Source organism: Panthera onca, chromosome B4 (genome assembly GCF_046562875.1).
Source record: "Panthera onca isolate mPanOnc1 chromosome B4, mPanOnc1 haplotype 2, whole genome shotgun sequence".
In the NCBI taxonomy this organism is placed as follows: Eukaryota; Metazoa; Chordata; class Mammalia; order Carnivora; family Felidae; genus Panthera; species Panthera onca.
In genome coordinates, this window is record NC_138345.1 from 76,769,459 (window position 1) to 76,784,823 (window position 15,365).

A 15,365-nucleotide genomic window follows, 5' to 3' on the forward strand; every position below is an offset into this window, starting at 1 on the left:
CCGAAGTCGGATGCTCAACCAACTGAGGCACCCAGGTGCCCCTGGGCAGATTACTTTTAGGTAAAATAACTTTTTTCTTATCTGCAAAATGTGTATGATAAAAATATTTAACTGAAGTTGTTAATGAAGATAAATTGAGTGTTCTAAATTAATTAATTTAAATTAATTAATTTAAATTAATTAATTAAACTAAATTAAATGTTGTTGTTCTTCTCTGTCAGAATGGGTGAAAAATTTCCAGTTTAATTTTCCATTTTTATTTTTCATGAAATACCCCTAAGCATCTTCTAGTAGGACCCTGAAGTTTGTATTGGATGAAATGACAGGTGTTTTGTGTCTTTTTTTTTTTAAGTACTTGTAATTTAGTGGTCTTCTCAATATTGGATATAAAATTAAACCTGGATGATTGACTTGCTTGAAGCAAATTTAATCAGTTTATATACTTTATTTTTCAGTATTTGTAGGGTTAATTGACATGGGATTTCTATCTTCTGATAGTAAATAGGTAAGTGAAACAAATGGTTATGTATGACCAAAGACATGGTTTTACCACATTCATGATGACTGTTTCGGACTCCTGTTACCTTAAAACTGCTTATATGAGCGGAAGGTATCATTTTTGCCATGAACTTGATGTCTCTCATTTTTCCCTTCATTTTTATCTCTTCCCACCCACATAGGATAAATAAAATGGCATAAAATGGACCAATAATGAAGACCACTTTTGGCTTATTTGGTGATGACGTATATTGCTTAGAAATAGAGGTGGTGATTTTTCTGTCAGTTTTATGGACTGACAATTTGGATGTTTTTGTGGTGATTTTGGCAGATAGTTTCCAAGTCCAGTTGTACAGTTTATATCCTTTGATAGATGTTTTATGTGACTGTGTAGCTCAGGGGCTTCTGGTTCTGTGGAAGAAAAGGATTTTGATGGAATTCTTTAGACAAAGTTAACCAAACATGGTTATCAAGAATTAAAATGAGAAAATAAGTCGTTGTTGCAGTTATCTGCCTTGTCAGATTCATTACTGTGTTTTAAAAACTTTATCCTAGAAAAACACAACAACTTCTTTTGTTGGACGTTTTCAGTTTCCAATTTTTCTTTATGTGGAGTAATTCTATATAGGACACTCTTGTATATAAAGCCTTTATGTTAAAATCCACTGCAGTAGGTCAAAGAGTGAACATTTTAAAAGTTTTTTGTATCAGTATTGACAAATTGCTTCCCAAAAGTCTTAGGACAGTTTTTACTCTTGCCCAGTTTACTGTATCTTTGTCAGCATCGGGCATCCCAATTTATAAAAATTCACCATTTGGATTAAAATGAAATAATTGTGGGGCACCTGGGTGGCTCAGTCGGTTAAGCATCCGACTTCAGCTCAGGTCACGATCTCACGGTCCGTGAGTTCGAGCCTCGCGTCGGGCTCTGGGCTGATGGCTCAGAGCCTGGAGCCTGCTTCCCATTCTGTGTCTCCCTCTCTCTCTGCCCCTCCCCTGTTCATGCTCTGTCTCTCTCTGTCTCAAAAATAAATAAACGTTAAAAATAAATAAATAAATAAAATGAAATAATTGATTCATTTTGCATATCTTCAGTGACTAGTGTGATTGAATGTTCTTCCATGTTTATTAGCTGTGAATTGTCTTTTTGCTTGTTTATACTTTTCTTACTTTCTTTGAAGACAATAGTCTTTTATGTCACTTGCCTAGGATGATTTTCCCAGTTGATGTGTCTTTTATTTTGGATGTTAGATGTTTCATTATCTATTTATTGATTGTAAAAGTAGTAGATGTTCATTGTAGGAAAATCCAGAAAAGCACAAAAATGAGAATAAAAATGCTACTGCTCAGAGATAACCACTTATAACATTGACTTTTAGTCTCTAGTGTTTTCTGTGCTTGTGCATTATTTCACACAATTCAAAGTTTCTTTCATAAGGTAGCAGCTTGTTTTTTATTCTAAGTTTCTGTGAACATTTTCACTGCCTTCTACGATATTTCCCCCCATTTATAAAAATTTTATTTTGGAATAATTATGGATTCACAAGTTGCCCAAAAACCGTACAGGGTGGTGTCATGTACTTTTATGCTCAGTTTCTCCGAATAGTAACACCTTGCCATAACTATATAAATGGCCAGCAAATTGATATTGTTACAGTCCACAGAACTTACTCATATTTCACCAGTTTTACATACAATATGATTTTAAGGCTCTGGGATAGTCTTTATATGGCTGGACTACAGTTATTGAACAGATCCTCTGTGGTTGGTGTCTTAGTCCATTTGAGCTACTATAACAATATCACAGACAAGGTAGCTTAAGAAATTTATTGCAGATAGCTGCAGTAAACCTAGGAGTGCATACATCTTTCAAAATAGTGTTTTCATTTTCTTTGGGTAAAGACCCAATAGTGAAATTACTGGATCATATGGTAATTCTATTTTTAAAAGAATGTATACTTTTAAGGCTTTTGATAAACATTGCTAACTCTTAGAAAAACTGTATGAAATGGGGCGCCTGGGTGGCTCAGTCGGTTGGGCATCCGACTTCGGCTCAGGTCACGATCTCGGGGCCCAGGGGCCCCGTGAGTTCGAGCCCCGCGTTGGGCTCTGGGCTGATGGCTCAGAGCCTGGAGCCTCCTTCCGATTCTGTGTCTCCCTCTCTCTCTGCCCCTCCCCCGTTCATGCTCTGTCTCTCTCTGTCTCAAAAATAAATAAACGTTAAAAAAAAAAAATTAAAAAAAAAAAAAAAAGAAAAACTGTATGAATTACAGCAATGAACCGTTTGCTTCCTTTTATACTTGTCAAAATGACATTAAGTAGTTCAATAGGTAAAAATGATACCTTGCAGTTAACTATTCCTGTTTGTCCTTTGTACATTTTCCCTGGAACAGGAAGACCTAGTTTTTCCCTTTCTCGAGCCCAGTGCTTTGCTTTAGAACACATATGTAAATAAACTATTATTGTGGTTAGCAAAATAGAGGTGTGTGCAAATAATAAGAGGGAAAGAAGAAGTAATGACCAAAGAAATGAAGTCAGGTGCCCAAGATTTGTAGAAACTATAAGGAGTTATGGTAGAGTAGACATTATGTCTTTAAAAATGAAGAAGCTGGAGGGACTCCTGGATGGCTCAGTCAGTTAAGCGTCCACCTTCAGTTCAGGTCATGATCTCGTGGTGTGTGAGTTCGAGCCCCACGTCAGGCTCTGTGCTGACAGCTCAGAGCCTGGAGCCTGTTTTGGATTCTGTGTCTCCCCTTCTCTCTCTCTGCCCCTGCCCCACTCATGCTCTGTCTCTCTCACTCTCTCTCAAAAATAAATAAACATTTTAAAAAATTAAAAAATAAATAAGTGAATAAAATGAAGAAACTGGGGCCAGTAATTGCATAATTACTGGATGGCAGAATAAAGTTAATTTTTTTGTTGTTATACCACACTTGTCTTTCAGATGTTGGAATGACTCTCAATTTAGCTTCATGAAGACAATATTGATACTTTTTTTTTTTAAGAAATATTATAAACTAGATGTTCTGGAAAAAACTGACAATATTGGTTGAAATATTTTTTTGAATTTTTTTTTTCTAAGTTTGTGTATTTTGAGAAAGAGTACAAGTGTGCGAGTGGGGGAAGGGCAGAGAGCTAGAGAGAGACTCCTAAGCAGGCTCCGCCCTATGAGCACAGAGCCCAATCAGGGGTTCAGTCATGACCTGAGTTGAAATCAAGAGTTGGACACTTGGGGCGCCTGGGTGGCTTAGTCGGTTGAGCGTCTTTGACTCAGGTCATGATCTCACACTCCTAGGTTCGAGGCTTGCTTTGGGCTCTGTGCTGACAGCTCAAAGCCTGGAGGCTTGCTTCGGATTCTGTGTCTCTCTCTCTCTCTCTGCCCCTCCCCCACTTGCACTCTGTCACTCTCTCCCCCTTTCTCTCTCAAAATAAACATAATAATAAAAAATTAAAAAGAGTTGGACACTTAACTGACTGAGCCACCCAGACACCCCTAAAAAAGTTTTTTTTTAATTTTTTATTATTTTTTTAACGTTTATTTATTTTTGAGACAGAGTGTGAACGGGGGAGGGGCAGAGACAGAGGGAGACACAGAATCGGAAGCAGGCTCCAGGCTCTGAGCCATCAGCCCAGAGCTGGACGCGGGGCTCGAACTCGCGGACCGCGAGATCGTGACCTGAGCTGAAGTCGGATGCTTAACCGACTGAGCCACCCAGGCGCCCCAAAAGTTTTTTTTTTTTTAAAGCAGTGCTTTAAGTTGGCAAGAAAGCAAATGAAGTCTTCAGACCAAAAATAATTAAAAAGTACTCATCCAAAGAGGTAAGCAGGTCATAAATGTAGAGCTACTTTTTTTTTTTTTTTTAAACGTTTATTTATTTTTGAGACAGAGCATGAACGGGGGAGGGTCAGAGAGAGAGGGAGACACAGAATCTGAAACAGGCTCCAGGCTCTGAGCAGTCAGCACAGAGCCCGGCGCGGGGCTCGAACTCACATACCGTGAGATCGTGACCTGAGCTGAAGTCGGACGCTTAACCGACTGAGCCACCCAGGCGCCCCTGTAGAGCTACTCTTAATGCATCTGTTGGTTCTTACTGGCCCAGAGCTTTGGTTTTAATTGGCAGTGCTTAGAGACAGGACACATGGTAAAAAAAAAAAAGGGGGGGGGGGGGAGGGCCGGGGGAGAGTGAGCTTTCCCAGAGAAAAGGAAACTTGTCAGGTTTAGCTGTGACTCTGGATTGGTGAGGCAGAGGTATTCCCTAGTAATTCTAACCACAGATGTTCTTTTTGCAAAGTAGAGCTAAAATTCACACAAGTTGTTACCCAAAAAATCATGTTGAAAATTAAAGGAATACCAGATTGGTAGTTTTATAAACTGTGCAGTCATCTAACAGAGGGAAAACAAGTCCTCTCCTAAAGAGCATATTTAAAATTTTTTTTTAATGTTTGTTTATTTTTGAGAGAGCATGAGCGGGGGAGGGGCAGAGAGAGGGAGACAGAATCTAACGCAGGCTCCAGGCTCTGAGCTGTCAGCACAGAGCCGACATGGGGCTTGAACTCAAGAGCTGTGAGATCTTGACCTGAGTCAAAGGCGGACACTCAACCGACTGAGCCACCCAGGCGCCCCTAAAGAGCATATTTTAAACATAATGCTCAAAATTCCCACAAATAAAGTTCCAAGGAAAATGGACTTACAATATAAAATCATAAAGCACGTAAGTCATAATGAGCATGATTTAGCAGAAACGACAGATCACAAAATCAAACCCTCAAAGATTGCAGATAGTGAATTTATCAAGTTCAGACTATAAAATTAGAATAATATGCTTAAAGGAAGGAAGATACTGAAAAGATGATCAGGAAACAAAACATCAGATTTGATAAAAGAACCAAAAAGAACTTCAAGAAATGAAAGTTATAAAAAGAACTTATAAACTTATTGGAAAAGTTAAGTTCATTTTAGAAGTAGATGAAGAGAGAATTGATGAAATGGAAGAAATATAAATTGCTCAGGATGTAATTTCTTGAAAGACAAGGAAATGGAAAATAGGAAAGACAATGATACAAAGAGAGGTGGAACATAGTATGAGAAAGTACAAAATATTGGCATTCCAGAAGGAAGTAATAGAGCAGGTAGGTGGTGGAGAGGCAAAGTTTGAAGGAGCTATACCTGGGAATTTACAGAGTTGATGCATCAGATTTCAAAAGAGCACAGTGAATCCTAAGTAGATTAAATAAAGAATTTCACACTTAGACTGATGATTGTAAAACTGGAAATCAGCACTGACAAAAATTGAGCAAAGAGAGATTAGGAATGATAGCTAGACTAATAGCTGGTTTCTGATCAGTAACAGTACAAAACAGAAGGCAGTGGGGATATCTTTAATAACCTGAAAGGGAATGTGTGCCTAGTAAGAATTCTTTTCACCAAAAAAAAAAAAAAAAAAAAAAATTCTTTCTATAGCAGAGGTAGAGGGTAAAAATATTTTCAGGGAGGGGTGCCTGGGTGGCTCAAGTCTGTTGGACATCCGACTTCGGCTCAGGTCATGATATTGTGGTTCATGGGTTTAAGCCCTGTGTTGGGCTCTGTGCTGGCAGTTCAGAGCCTCGAGCCTGCTTCAGATTCTGTCTCCGAAGCTCTCTGCCCCTTCTCCCTCCTGCCCCCCTCAAAAATAAATAAACATTTAAGAAAATATTTTCAGGGAAACCACAACTTAAAGAGTTTACTACAAAAAAATTTTTTTTTTCTGAATGATGTCTTTGGTGGAGAAGGAAAGAATGATGTTCAAAGATTTTCATCAGCATTTATGTAACTTTAATAAATATTGACTGGTATAAAAAATAATGGGATATATTACATATATACATACAGGCACAAGACGTGTAAAATAGTCTTTGATGTTAATGTACTAGGCACTATAACATTTATGCTCTGATTTGAAAAAATGTTTTTTAAGTTTTATATTTTTTATGATTCGAATTTAAGGTAATATTTTAATGGAATGCTTTATAAGGGAAAAAAAACCCTTGATCAGAGTATTGTAGCAGATTGTGTTCCTCTCTAGCCCACGTCTATGTTTATGCACTTTTTGCAGTTGTAATAATCTGTGAGTTGTAATCATTTGTTGTTAATATTAACTTCATACTTAGTCTCTGTATGTCTTTAGTTGGATATATGATTTCTCATTTAATAGGTTATCTGTAAAAGGGAGACACTGATATAAGTACTAATTCCTCCAGAATTGCTTAACATGTTTGCTTTTGTTATTGTGGTTGTGGGTTTTTTTCACTTCATTTTGTGAATGCATTTTCCATTTTGACATTGTCATATTTGGTCAACCCTAGGATGCACATTGTTGCACACTGTAAACTTCTCTGGCAAATGGGATACATCTTAATAGTATTTGATGTCACAGTTTTAATATACAGCAATTTTTTCTTTGATTTAGTAGTACCCCTTTAGATTTTATAAAATATGGTCGTGTATCTTTATAATTTTGAATGGCTGTGCAATACTTTACCTAGAAAGTGTATCATAATTTCCCTTGTTCCTGGTTTTTTTGACTGGGTTATTTCTGTTTGTTGGCTCTTACAAATAATGCTAATAGAATATGAGTGCACCATTTTATATAGTCTTATATAGTCTCCAGTAAAGAATGAGTTTGCAAATTTTATGCTAATGTGGAAATTATTTTTAAGTACTTTGCTAATCTAATAGGTGTTAAGTGGTACTTTATTTTCCTACTTGTGGGTATATATGTATATCTTTTCTAGAATTTTCTTAGTCTTTTTTGTTTTTAATCATTAGTTTTGAGAAAGAGCATGAGTGAAGAAGGGGCAGAAAGGGGGAAGGGGAGAGGATCCAAAGCAGGCCCCGTGCTGATAGCAAAGAGTCCAATGCGGGGCTCAAACTCACAAACTGAGAGATCATGATCCAAGTCAAAGTTGGACACTCAACTCACTGAACCACCCAGGCTCCCCTATTTTTAGTTTTTTGTTGTTGCAATTTTGTCATGAAATGTGAGATCTTGACCTGAGGCAAAATCAAGAGTCTGACAGTTAACCAACTGAGCCACTCACAGCCCCAAGATTTTAAGTAATGTCTGCACCCAGTGTGCAGGCTCAAACACACAACTTCAGGATCAAGAATTGCATGCTCTACTGACTCAGCCAGCCAGACACCCCACATTGCTGTTTTTGACGTGGGAAAAATTTCTAAATGTTAGAATTGTTTAGAGTCAAAGGTCTGTATCACAGTGTAGATGGCAATAAGAATTATATACTTTGGAAAATCCTTCTAGGTACCTAAAATATTTGCTCTAAATACATAAAAATAAGCCAAAGATAGGTGAATAGTTTGAATAAATTTTATGACAAATGCAAGTAGATTGGGGTAAAGCAACATTTCTGTATTAATTGTTTATAGAGATATATTTTTTATTGTATAGGTAGCTAAATTTTATACATACACATTCAAGTTAATCTACTTAAAAAGATTTATTGTCAAGTTGAGCCCAATACTTTAAAGTATTATTTAATATTTATTATTAAATTACTTAATATGATTGGGGTTTCCTTCACATTTAAGTAATAGAAAAGTCCATTAAAGAGGTGACTGTGTGGCTCAGTCGGTTAAGCATCTGACTTCGGCTCAGGTCATGATCTCATAGTTCTTGAGTTTGAGCCCCGCATCGGTCTCTGTGCTGACAGCTCAGAGCCTAGAGCCTGCTTCAGATTCTGTGTCTGTCTCTCTCTCTGCCCCTCCCCCACCCACACTCTTGTCTTTCTCTCTCTCAAAAATAAAGATTAAAAATAGACAAGTCCATTATCTAAAATTGTAATTTTAATACACTGACTTTTAAAATTTACAAATAGATCTTTTGATTATTTAGCAGGTAACATCTAAAGGAACCGGTTTAAATCCTAATGCCAAAGTATGGCAAGAAATTCCTTCTGGAAATACTGATGCCACTCCAGTAACTCATGGAACTGAAAGCTCTTGGCATGAAACAGCAGCAACATCAGGGTCTCATCCTGAGGGTAAGTCCTAAATATTTCATCAGAACAAATCACATTTTGGTTAAATATATGGTCAAACCAGTTTATAGAACTTTGGGGTACATCTTTTGATTATTTGATTAAATATATTTATAAATGTTTAATAGGCAGTTTGTACACAGTTCTTATTTTTAGTATGAATGGGTTATCACTAGTTTCAAATAGTAGCTGTGTCTTTGGGTCTAGCATTTAACCCACTTATAATATGGTATTTATAAATTAATTTTGATATACCATCATTGGCAATGCTATTTACTCACTGTTTGACTTTGGGTAAATGACTTCTCTGTGCTTGTTTCCTTCATCTGTAAAACAGTAATAATAATTACTTTTGGCATAGGATTTTCTGAGAATTAAATGAATTAAATGCATGTAGCTGTCTGATACATAAATAGTGCTATATGAGTTTAAACTATTGTTAATCATTTTAGCTTATCCATAAGGGTCAAAACTTATCTCCTTTGGGAAGAGAATTCTTACTAAAACCATGCGGACATTGCCCAACTGGTAGAATTCTTTAAAATCTTACTATAAAAGACATAGTGCCCAGAGTTCCTAAAGATAGGATTTATTGAATTTCTATTTACTTTCATTATATATTTTTTAATACAGGTAATACAGAGCTTTCAGATGATATGTGTAAGGAATACGAAGTAATGTATTCATCTTGTGAAACCACCAGAAATACTATAGGCATTGAAGAATCAACTGATGGAATGATTTTAGGGCCAGAAGATCTGAGTTACCAAATATATGACGTTCCTGGTAAACTTTATGCTTGTATTGGTAAAATGAACATTTGGTAAACTAGTGTTTTTTCCCCTTACAGTTTCTTTATTGTTCTAATAAACCTATGGCATGGATCAGTCTGCTTTATTTGAAAAGAACTGTATGGTAATAAAATGTTAGATGATTTTTATAAATACTGTTTTCAAAAGGGCAAACATGAAGATTGTAATTTATTTATTTTTTAAAGTTTGTTTTTTTGAGGAGAGAGAGAGAGCATGAACTGGGGAGGGGCAGAGAGAGAGGGAGACATGATCAGAAGCAAGCTCCAGGCTCTGAGCTGTCAGCGCAGAGTCCGAAGTGAAGCTTGAACTCAGAAGCCGTGAGATCATGACCTGAGGGGAAGTCAGATACTTAAGCAGCTGAGCCACCCAGGTGTCCTGAAAATTGTAATTCAAAAGAATGTTTAGAGAAAAGATCCTGTTTAGGAGAGTGTGAAATTAAAGATAAAAGGGAAAAATAGTCAATATAGTGAAAATAGACCCTAATTATAATTTTTCAGAGTCCCAAGTTTCTTGATCTATTAGTTGGGATCAGTGCAAGTTCTGTCAATTTTCCCATTACTTCTGTCAGTGTGAAATGCATTTATAAATGTGAAATTGCAGGGATTAATTTTGAGAAAATCACAGTATTAAAAACATGGTTCTTCTGCAATTCAACTTGTGAAACATGTTTTTTCACATTTATAAAACTAGCATGGGTTAGTAGTTGCCTGAATTTAAAATGGATGAGATTTAAAAGAAACTAAAAATGGACCATAGACCCCAACTACCTAACAATCTTTCTGACTTAAAGGATCTCTTTGGAAAATACATGTAATAGGGAATACTCTCTTCTATTGCTGCTTTAGTTCTTTGACTTCAGTCAAGGTGTACAAACCTTTGTCCTCAATTTCCTCATTTATTGTAAACATTTGGACTAGATTTCTAAGTTTTGTGAGCTTGTAAGTTGATTCCTGAAGTAGCATGGGTGGTATTTCCATATAATTATTTAAGGTGGTAGGTTCTCCTCCCTACCTGTGGTCATAATATACTTAACCACTGGGTACTTTAAACATAGAGTTGGTTTAAGTAATGTGGCAACCAGTTGGTATTTTAATAGGTTTGCTGTAATGACATTGAAAAGTTAAATGAAGTTCTTGCTTATTTAGCACACTTGGGTGGTTGGATTTTGTATTAGATTGCATATACATGGAAATAGAATGCTTCTTTTTTTTTAAATTTTTTTTAATGTCTTATTTACTTTTGCGAGAGAGACAGAGTATGAGCAGGGGAGGAGCAGAGAGAGAGAGAGAGAGAGAGAGAGAGAGAGAGAATCCCAAGCAGGCCTCAGGCTTTCATTGTGGAGCCCGATGTGGGGCTCGAAATAAGGAACTGTGAGATCACGACCTGAGCAGAGATGAAGTGTCGGACGCTTAACTGACTGAGCCACCCAAGTGCCCCTTATATTCATCTTTAATGACGTTAATCTAATATCTAATACTACTTTGAATTTTGAGTAATAAGACAAGGTAGTGGTAAAATCATGCACAGAATTTATTTATCTTTATGCACATTCTGTTGTCTGTACATTTAAAGGAAATTAGCCTAATCACTAATGCTTTTTAAGAAGAGGACAAATTACATGCTTTGAGTGTGTAATGTTTTGTTTAAGATTCTAATGAAAGAGTGATGGTTTTCCAGGCTTGAGTCCTGGGGGGGGAAAGAAAAGTCTTGTTCTGGGTTTAAATAATATAATCATAGAAGGTTGTTAGAGTTGATCTGAAACTTTGGCTGTTTGAGTGTTTTAAATATTCCTAGGGGGCGCCTGGGTGGCTTGGTCGGTTAAGCGTCCGACTTCGGCTCAGGTCATGATCTCACAGTCCGTGAGTTCGAGCCCCGCGTTGGGCTCTGTGCTGACAGCTCAGAGCCTGGAGCCTGTTTCAGATTCTGTGTCTCCCTCTCTCTGACCCTCCCCCGTTCATGCTTTGTCTCTCTCTGTCTCAAAAATAAATAAACGTTAAATATTCCTAGGAAGATAAAGTGCTCTAAAATTAAGAAATGAAAAGAAAAGAGTATTAAGAGATAGAAGTTTAAGAAGTATAAATAACATCAGATTTAGTATCAATAATACAGATGTGGAGAGATATATACATATATTTCAATTTATTTATCTAGTTCCTTCAAATTTAGATTACTGTTACTTTTGTTCTTTGAGCTTTCGTTAAAGGAATAAGTAGTATCACATTTTAAAAGTATTTAGGGTAGTATTTTACAGAAAGCCAAGTATTTTTAGTATTCATGGTGCTTTGTTCATTTCTTGATAAAATTTTAAACTGATCTGAAATTTATCTAAAGATAGAATAGATAGGTGGAAAGAAATTAGACTTTGTGCTAATTGAATTTTAAAAATAATAGTTTTGTCATGAATTTTAATTTGTACATACTTTGTAACTTATTCTGAGTCAACAATTTGTAATATTTACCACCTACGGTAATTTGATATTAACTTTTTCCTCTGTTTTCTACCTTCAGGAGAAAGCAGTTCAGCAATTTCTACAGAAGACCTAAAAGAATGTCTGAAGAAACAATTAGAATTCTGTTTCTCCCGGTACAGTATTCATTTGTTTTTAATTGATATTTCTCACTTTTTGCATTGTTCGGTTAGTAGATGTAAAATACCCATGAAATAGAGTGGAAGAATGGTGGTTTTAATTCCCTTCAGTGATGTATTTTGGTATTATTCTTTAATATATTTCTTAACTAGGTTTAAAGATGTAATCTCTAATTGGATATGCAAAAAGGATCTAGTCTTAGTAGGAAGATAATTAAATTACTGGATTGGATTACTTTTGGGTAGGATATTAGATACTTTTCCTATGAACATATTCAGGTTTAGGGTTCTCAAAAAAGTGGGTTATCTCTTAATTTATATTTTTTAGTAGTTGGCTCTTGTAACCTTTGATCATAGAGTTACTTTTAGCAAGATAGGTGGATGGGCATAGAATTTATGTTACCAGTACCTTCTATTAGATAAGGAGTTCTTTCAGGCAGACGTTTCAAGATGTCTTATTTACAGATAATTATGTAGGTATATCTACAGCTTAGATGTCATAAAACTTTAGTATGTAAAACTGCCCTTTTCAAAATAAACAGAAGTTTGGCTATGCATGCAAATGTAATGTTTTCTATTTATCCTGTATATCGTGAGAGGTAGGACCAAGTAAACCAGTTTCTCAAGCTAGAAACCTGGATTTTATCATAGACTTTTTTATACTCTTGACTCACGTTTAATTGATTCTTTATCCTAAATAGCTCCTTTCTTTTCCCCTCCTTTTTACTCTTTGCCTTTATAGTCTAGTACAGGATAAAAGAATAAAAGCAAGAGCCTTCTGTCTTTTCTCTAGTCATTTGTGCTTACAATTCATTTTCTGTAATATACTTGTATTATTTATTTATTTATTTAACATTTATTTGTTTTTTGAGAGACATAGAGAGACAGAGCACAAGTTGGGGAGGGGCAGAGAGAGAAGGAGACATAGAATCTAAAGCTGGCTCCAGGCTCTGAGCTGTCAACACAGAGCCCAACGAGGGGCTCGAACTCACAAACTGTGAGATCGTGACCTGAGCCGAAGTCGGATGCTTAACCGACTGAGCCACCCAGGCGCCCCTGTAATAGTTATTTAAACATCTTCACCTACTAACTGGATAGTTTGTGTATCTGCTTATGTTTCTGAGTTTTTCTCATGCTTCCCTGTCATAATTCCCTGACTTTTTGCATGTCTTATAAATTTTGATTATATACTGGACATATTAAAAAAGCTAGGAGTTGTAAGTTACGTAATTTTCCCCTCTAGACAAGACTTGAGTTTTTCTTCAGGTAGGCAGAAGCAGATTGATACCTTCAATCCAGTCAGGAGTTGAGCTAGGTTAGTGCTGAGCAGCCACTTTTTTTTTTTTTTTTTTTTTTTTAATGTATTGCACAAGCAGAAGAGGGACAGAGAGAGAGGGGCGGAGAATCCCAAGCAGGCTCCACCTTGTCAGCACAGAGTGCACTGTGGGGCTCCATCTCGACGACCATGAGATCTTGATCTGAGCTGAAATCAAGAGTCAGATGTCCAGCCGACACCCAGGTGTCTCTCAGCCGCTTTAATTAGACTCCCGTCTACCTCTGATTTATCTCTGTTCCTTAGGCATGACCTTTTCAGCCTTTTGATTCAGAAGTTGTCCTTTTCCTGTTACCTTCAGTCCTAAAACACCAAGGAAGATTCAGTCTGTTCTTGAGAGGTTTGAGATTAGCTCTTTAGTCTCTTATCCCGTAAGCTTCCAAACCTGGCAAATGTCTTATGGGGGAGACCTGTCTTGTTTGATGCAAGTTCCTCCTTCCACTGGAACTTGCACAAAACCACAGAGATATTACAGTGCCTTTTCAGCCGGGCTCCCAGTCTCCCATCTTCCTCCTTAGAACTCGAAAACATCATATGGAGGGAAATCTGCATGTTAGGAGCTCCTTTAGTTTCTAATTCATAGTGCCAGTCCTGTGCAACTGCCTAAAGCTCTGCTGGTTTCCCCCTGGTCCCAGATCTGCAAATTCCCTCAGGAACGAAAGAACATCTTTCTGGAATATCATTTTGTCATTGTAGCTTCTCTCTCTTATCTCCAAAAGCATGGTTTTATAATTTAGCTAGTCTTTTTTAGTTGTTGCAGTAGGAGCTCTGGCTTGGCATGATCTACCACGTCCTACTCAGAACTCTGATACCATTCAAACCGGCTGTGCGATTGACATTTGTAGCTCAGCAGAATTGTTATTAATACATATTGGGTATTACTACTCATGAGTAGTCAAATCATATATGGGATTTATATCTATTAATTTGACTTTTGACAAGATAGAGTTTCTTTAAGAGTTTGACACAAGATTTATTAAGAACAGACATGCTGAAGTTCAGAATTGATTTAGGATACAACGCCTTAGTTGTATAAATATTCTGTTTATAGTTGTCTTATTTTTAAGTTCTTAAAGAATATCTTGATGAAGGTGCTATTACTGTGTTTCTCCTTTTATGCTAAAGTGAGTTTAACCTTTACTGATATCTTCTCTATTCTTTTTTGCCCCCCAAATAACCTGTTAGCCAGTAGTAGTAATTACTACTTTATTTTAATAAAACTTGAAGATAAAGGCGTTTGATCCTACTCTTTGCCAGGCAGTAGAGCATTGAAATACATTTTGGGAGCACCTGGCTGGTGATCAGTAGACATGTGACTCTTGACCTTGGGTTGTGAGTTCTAGCCCTGTATTGGGTGTAGAGGTTGCTTAAAAATAAAATCTTTAAAAAAAAAAAACATTTTGAATGACAGAGATCCTTCATGGAACCTGTATTCTGGCTGGAGGAGACAAACATAATAAACCATAATAAATAAACAGCTTAGAAGTATGTTAAGTGATAAGTGCTATGGAAGAAAATTAGAGCACTGTAAGTAAGGGAAGGGGAATCGAGTGCTTGGATGATGTCTGTTTTAAATAGGGTCATTGAGAAAAGGTGGCTTTTAAGTAGAGACTTCTATCTATTTATAACCAAACTACTTCAAAGATCTGATGTGAAGAAGACAGCATGAGTTTGATTTTACTTCATTTTGTTACATAAGGTTTTATGTCTAAGATAGGAGTGTTTATATCTTTTTAAATGTATTTTAAAGAATCTTTTAAATGTTTTAGTTTTAAATTTATTACTGAAATTTAAATTAAAAAATCAAACATAAATGGGAACATTTAGAAATTTTAAATCCTTTACAGTCCAACCCATGGTTAAAGCTATAATTTTTCTCATATGAATATTCTAACATCAGTGATAAAGTGTTTATAAGATGGAACTACACTGTATGTAATATTTTGTAATATACTTTTCAATTTAATATTAAGCCTCTTTCCATGTCAATATAATTCTATAAAGTTCAAAACTTTTTCAGAACTATTGGCCTGATGTATTTGGGGATTCAGAAACTTTCTGGAAGTTGTTAGAGTATCCTGTTGTATATTATGTGTTTTTA

The 15,365-nt window shown here is 36.2% G+C and overlaps 1 protein-coding gene across 11 annotated transcripts in view; it reads left to right on the top strand.

The window, feature by feature from the left end:
• The window catches only part of LARP4 (La ribonucleoprotein 4), a 64,722-nt gene that overhangs the window by 12,991 nt on the left and 36,366 nt on the right, over positions 1 to 15,365 (top strand). For 8 of the 11 annotated variants that reach the window (XM_060657650.3, XM_060657651.3, XM_078449876.2 and 5 more), the window contains 3 exons: positions 8,388 to 8,535; positions 9,166 to 9,339; positions 11,853 to 11,928. In XM_060657650.3, the coding sequence (XP_060513633.3) occupies positions 8,388 to 8,535; positions 9,166 to 9,339; positions 11,853 to 11,928 (398 nt within the window). The remainder of the gene's footprint in view (positions 1 to 8,387; positions 8,536 to 9,165; positions 9,340 to 11,852; positions 11,929 to 15,365) is intronic. The other 3 variants (XM_060657652.3, XM_060657649.3, XM_060657654.3) reach the window with 2 other exon arrangements.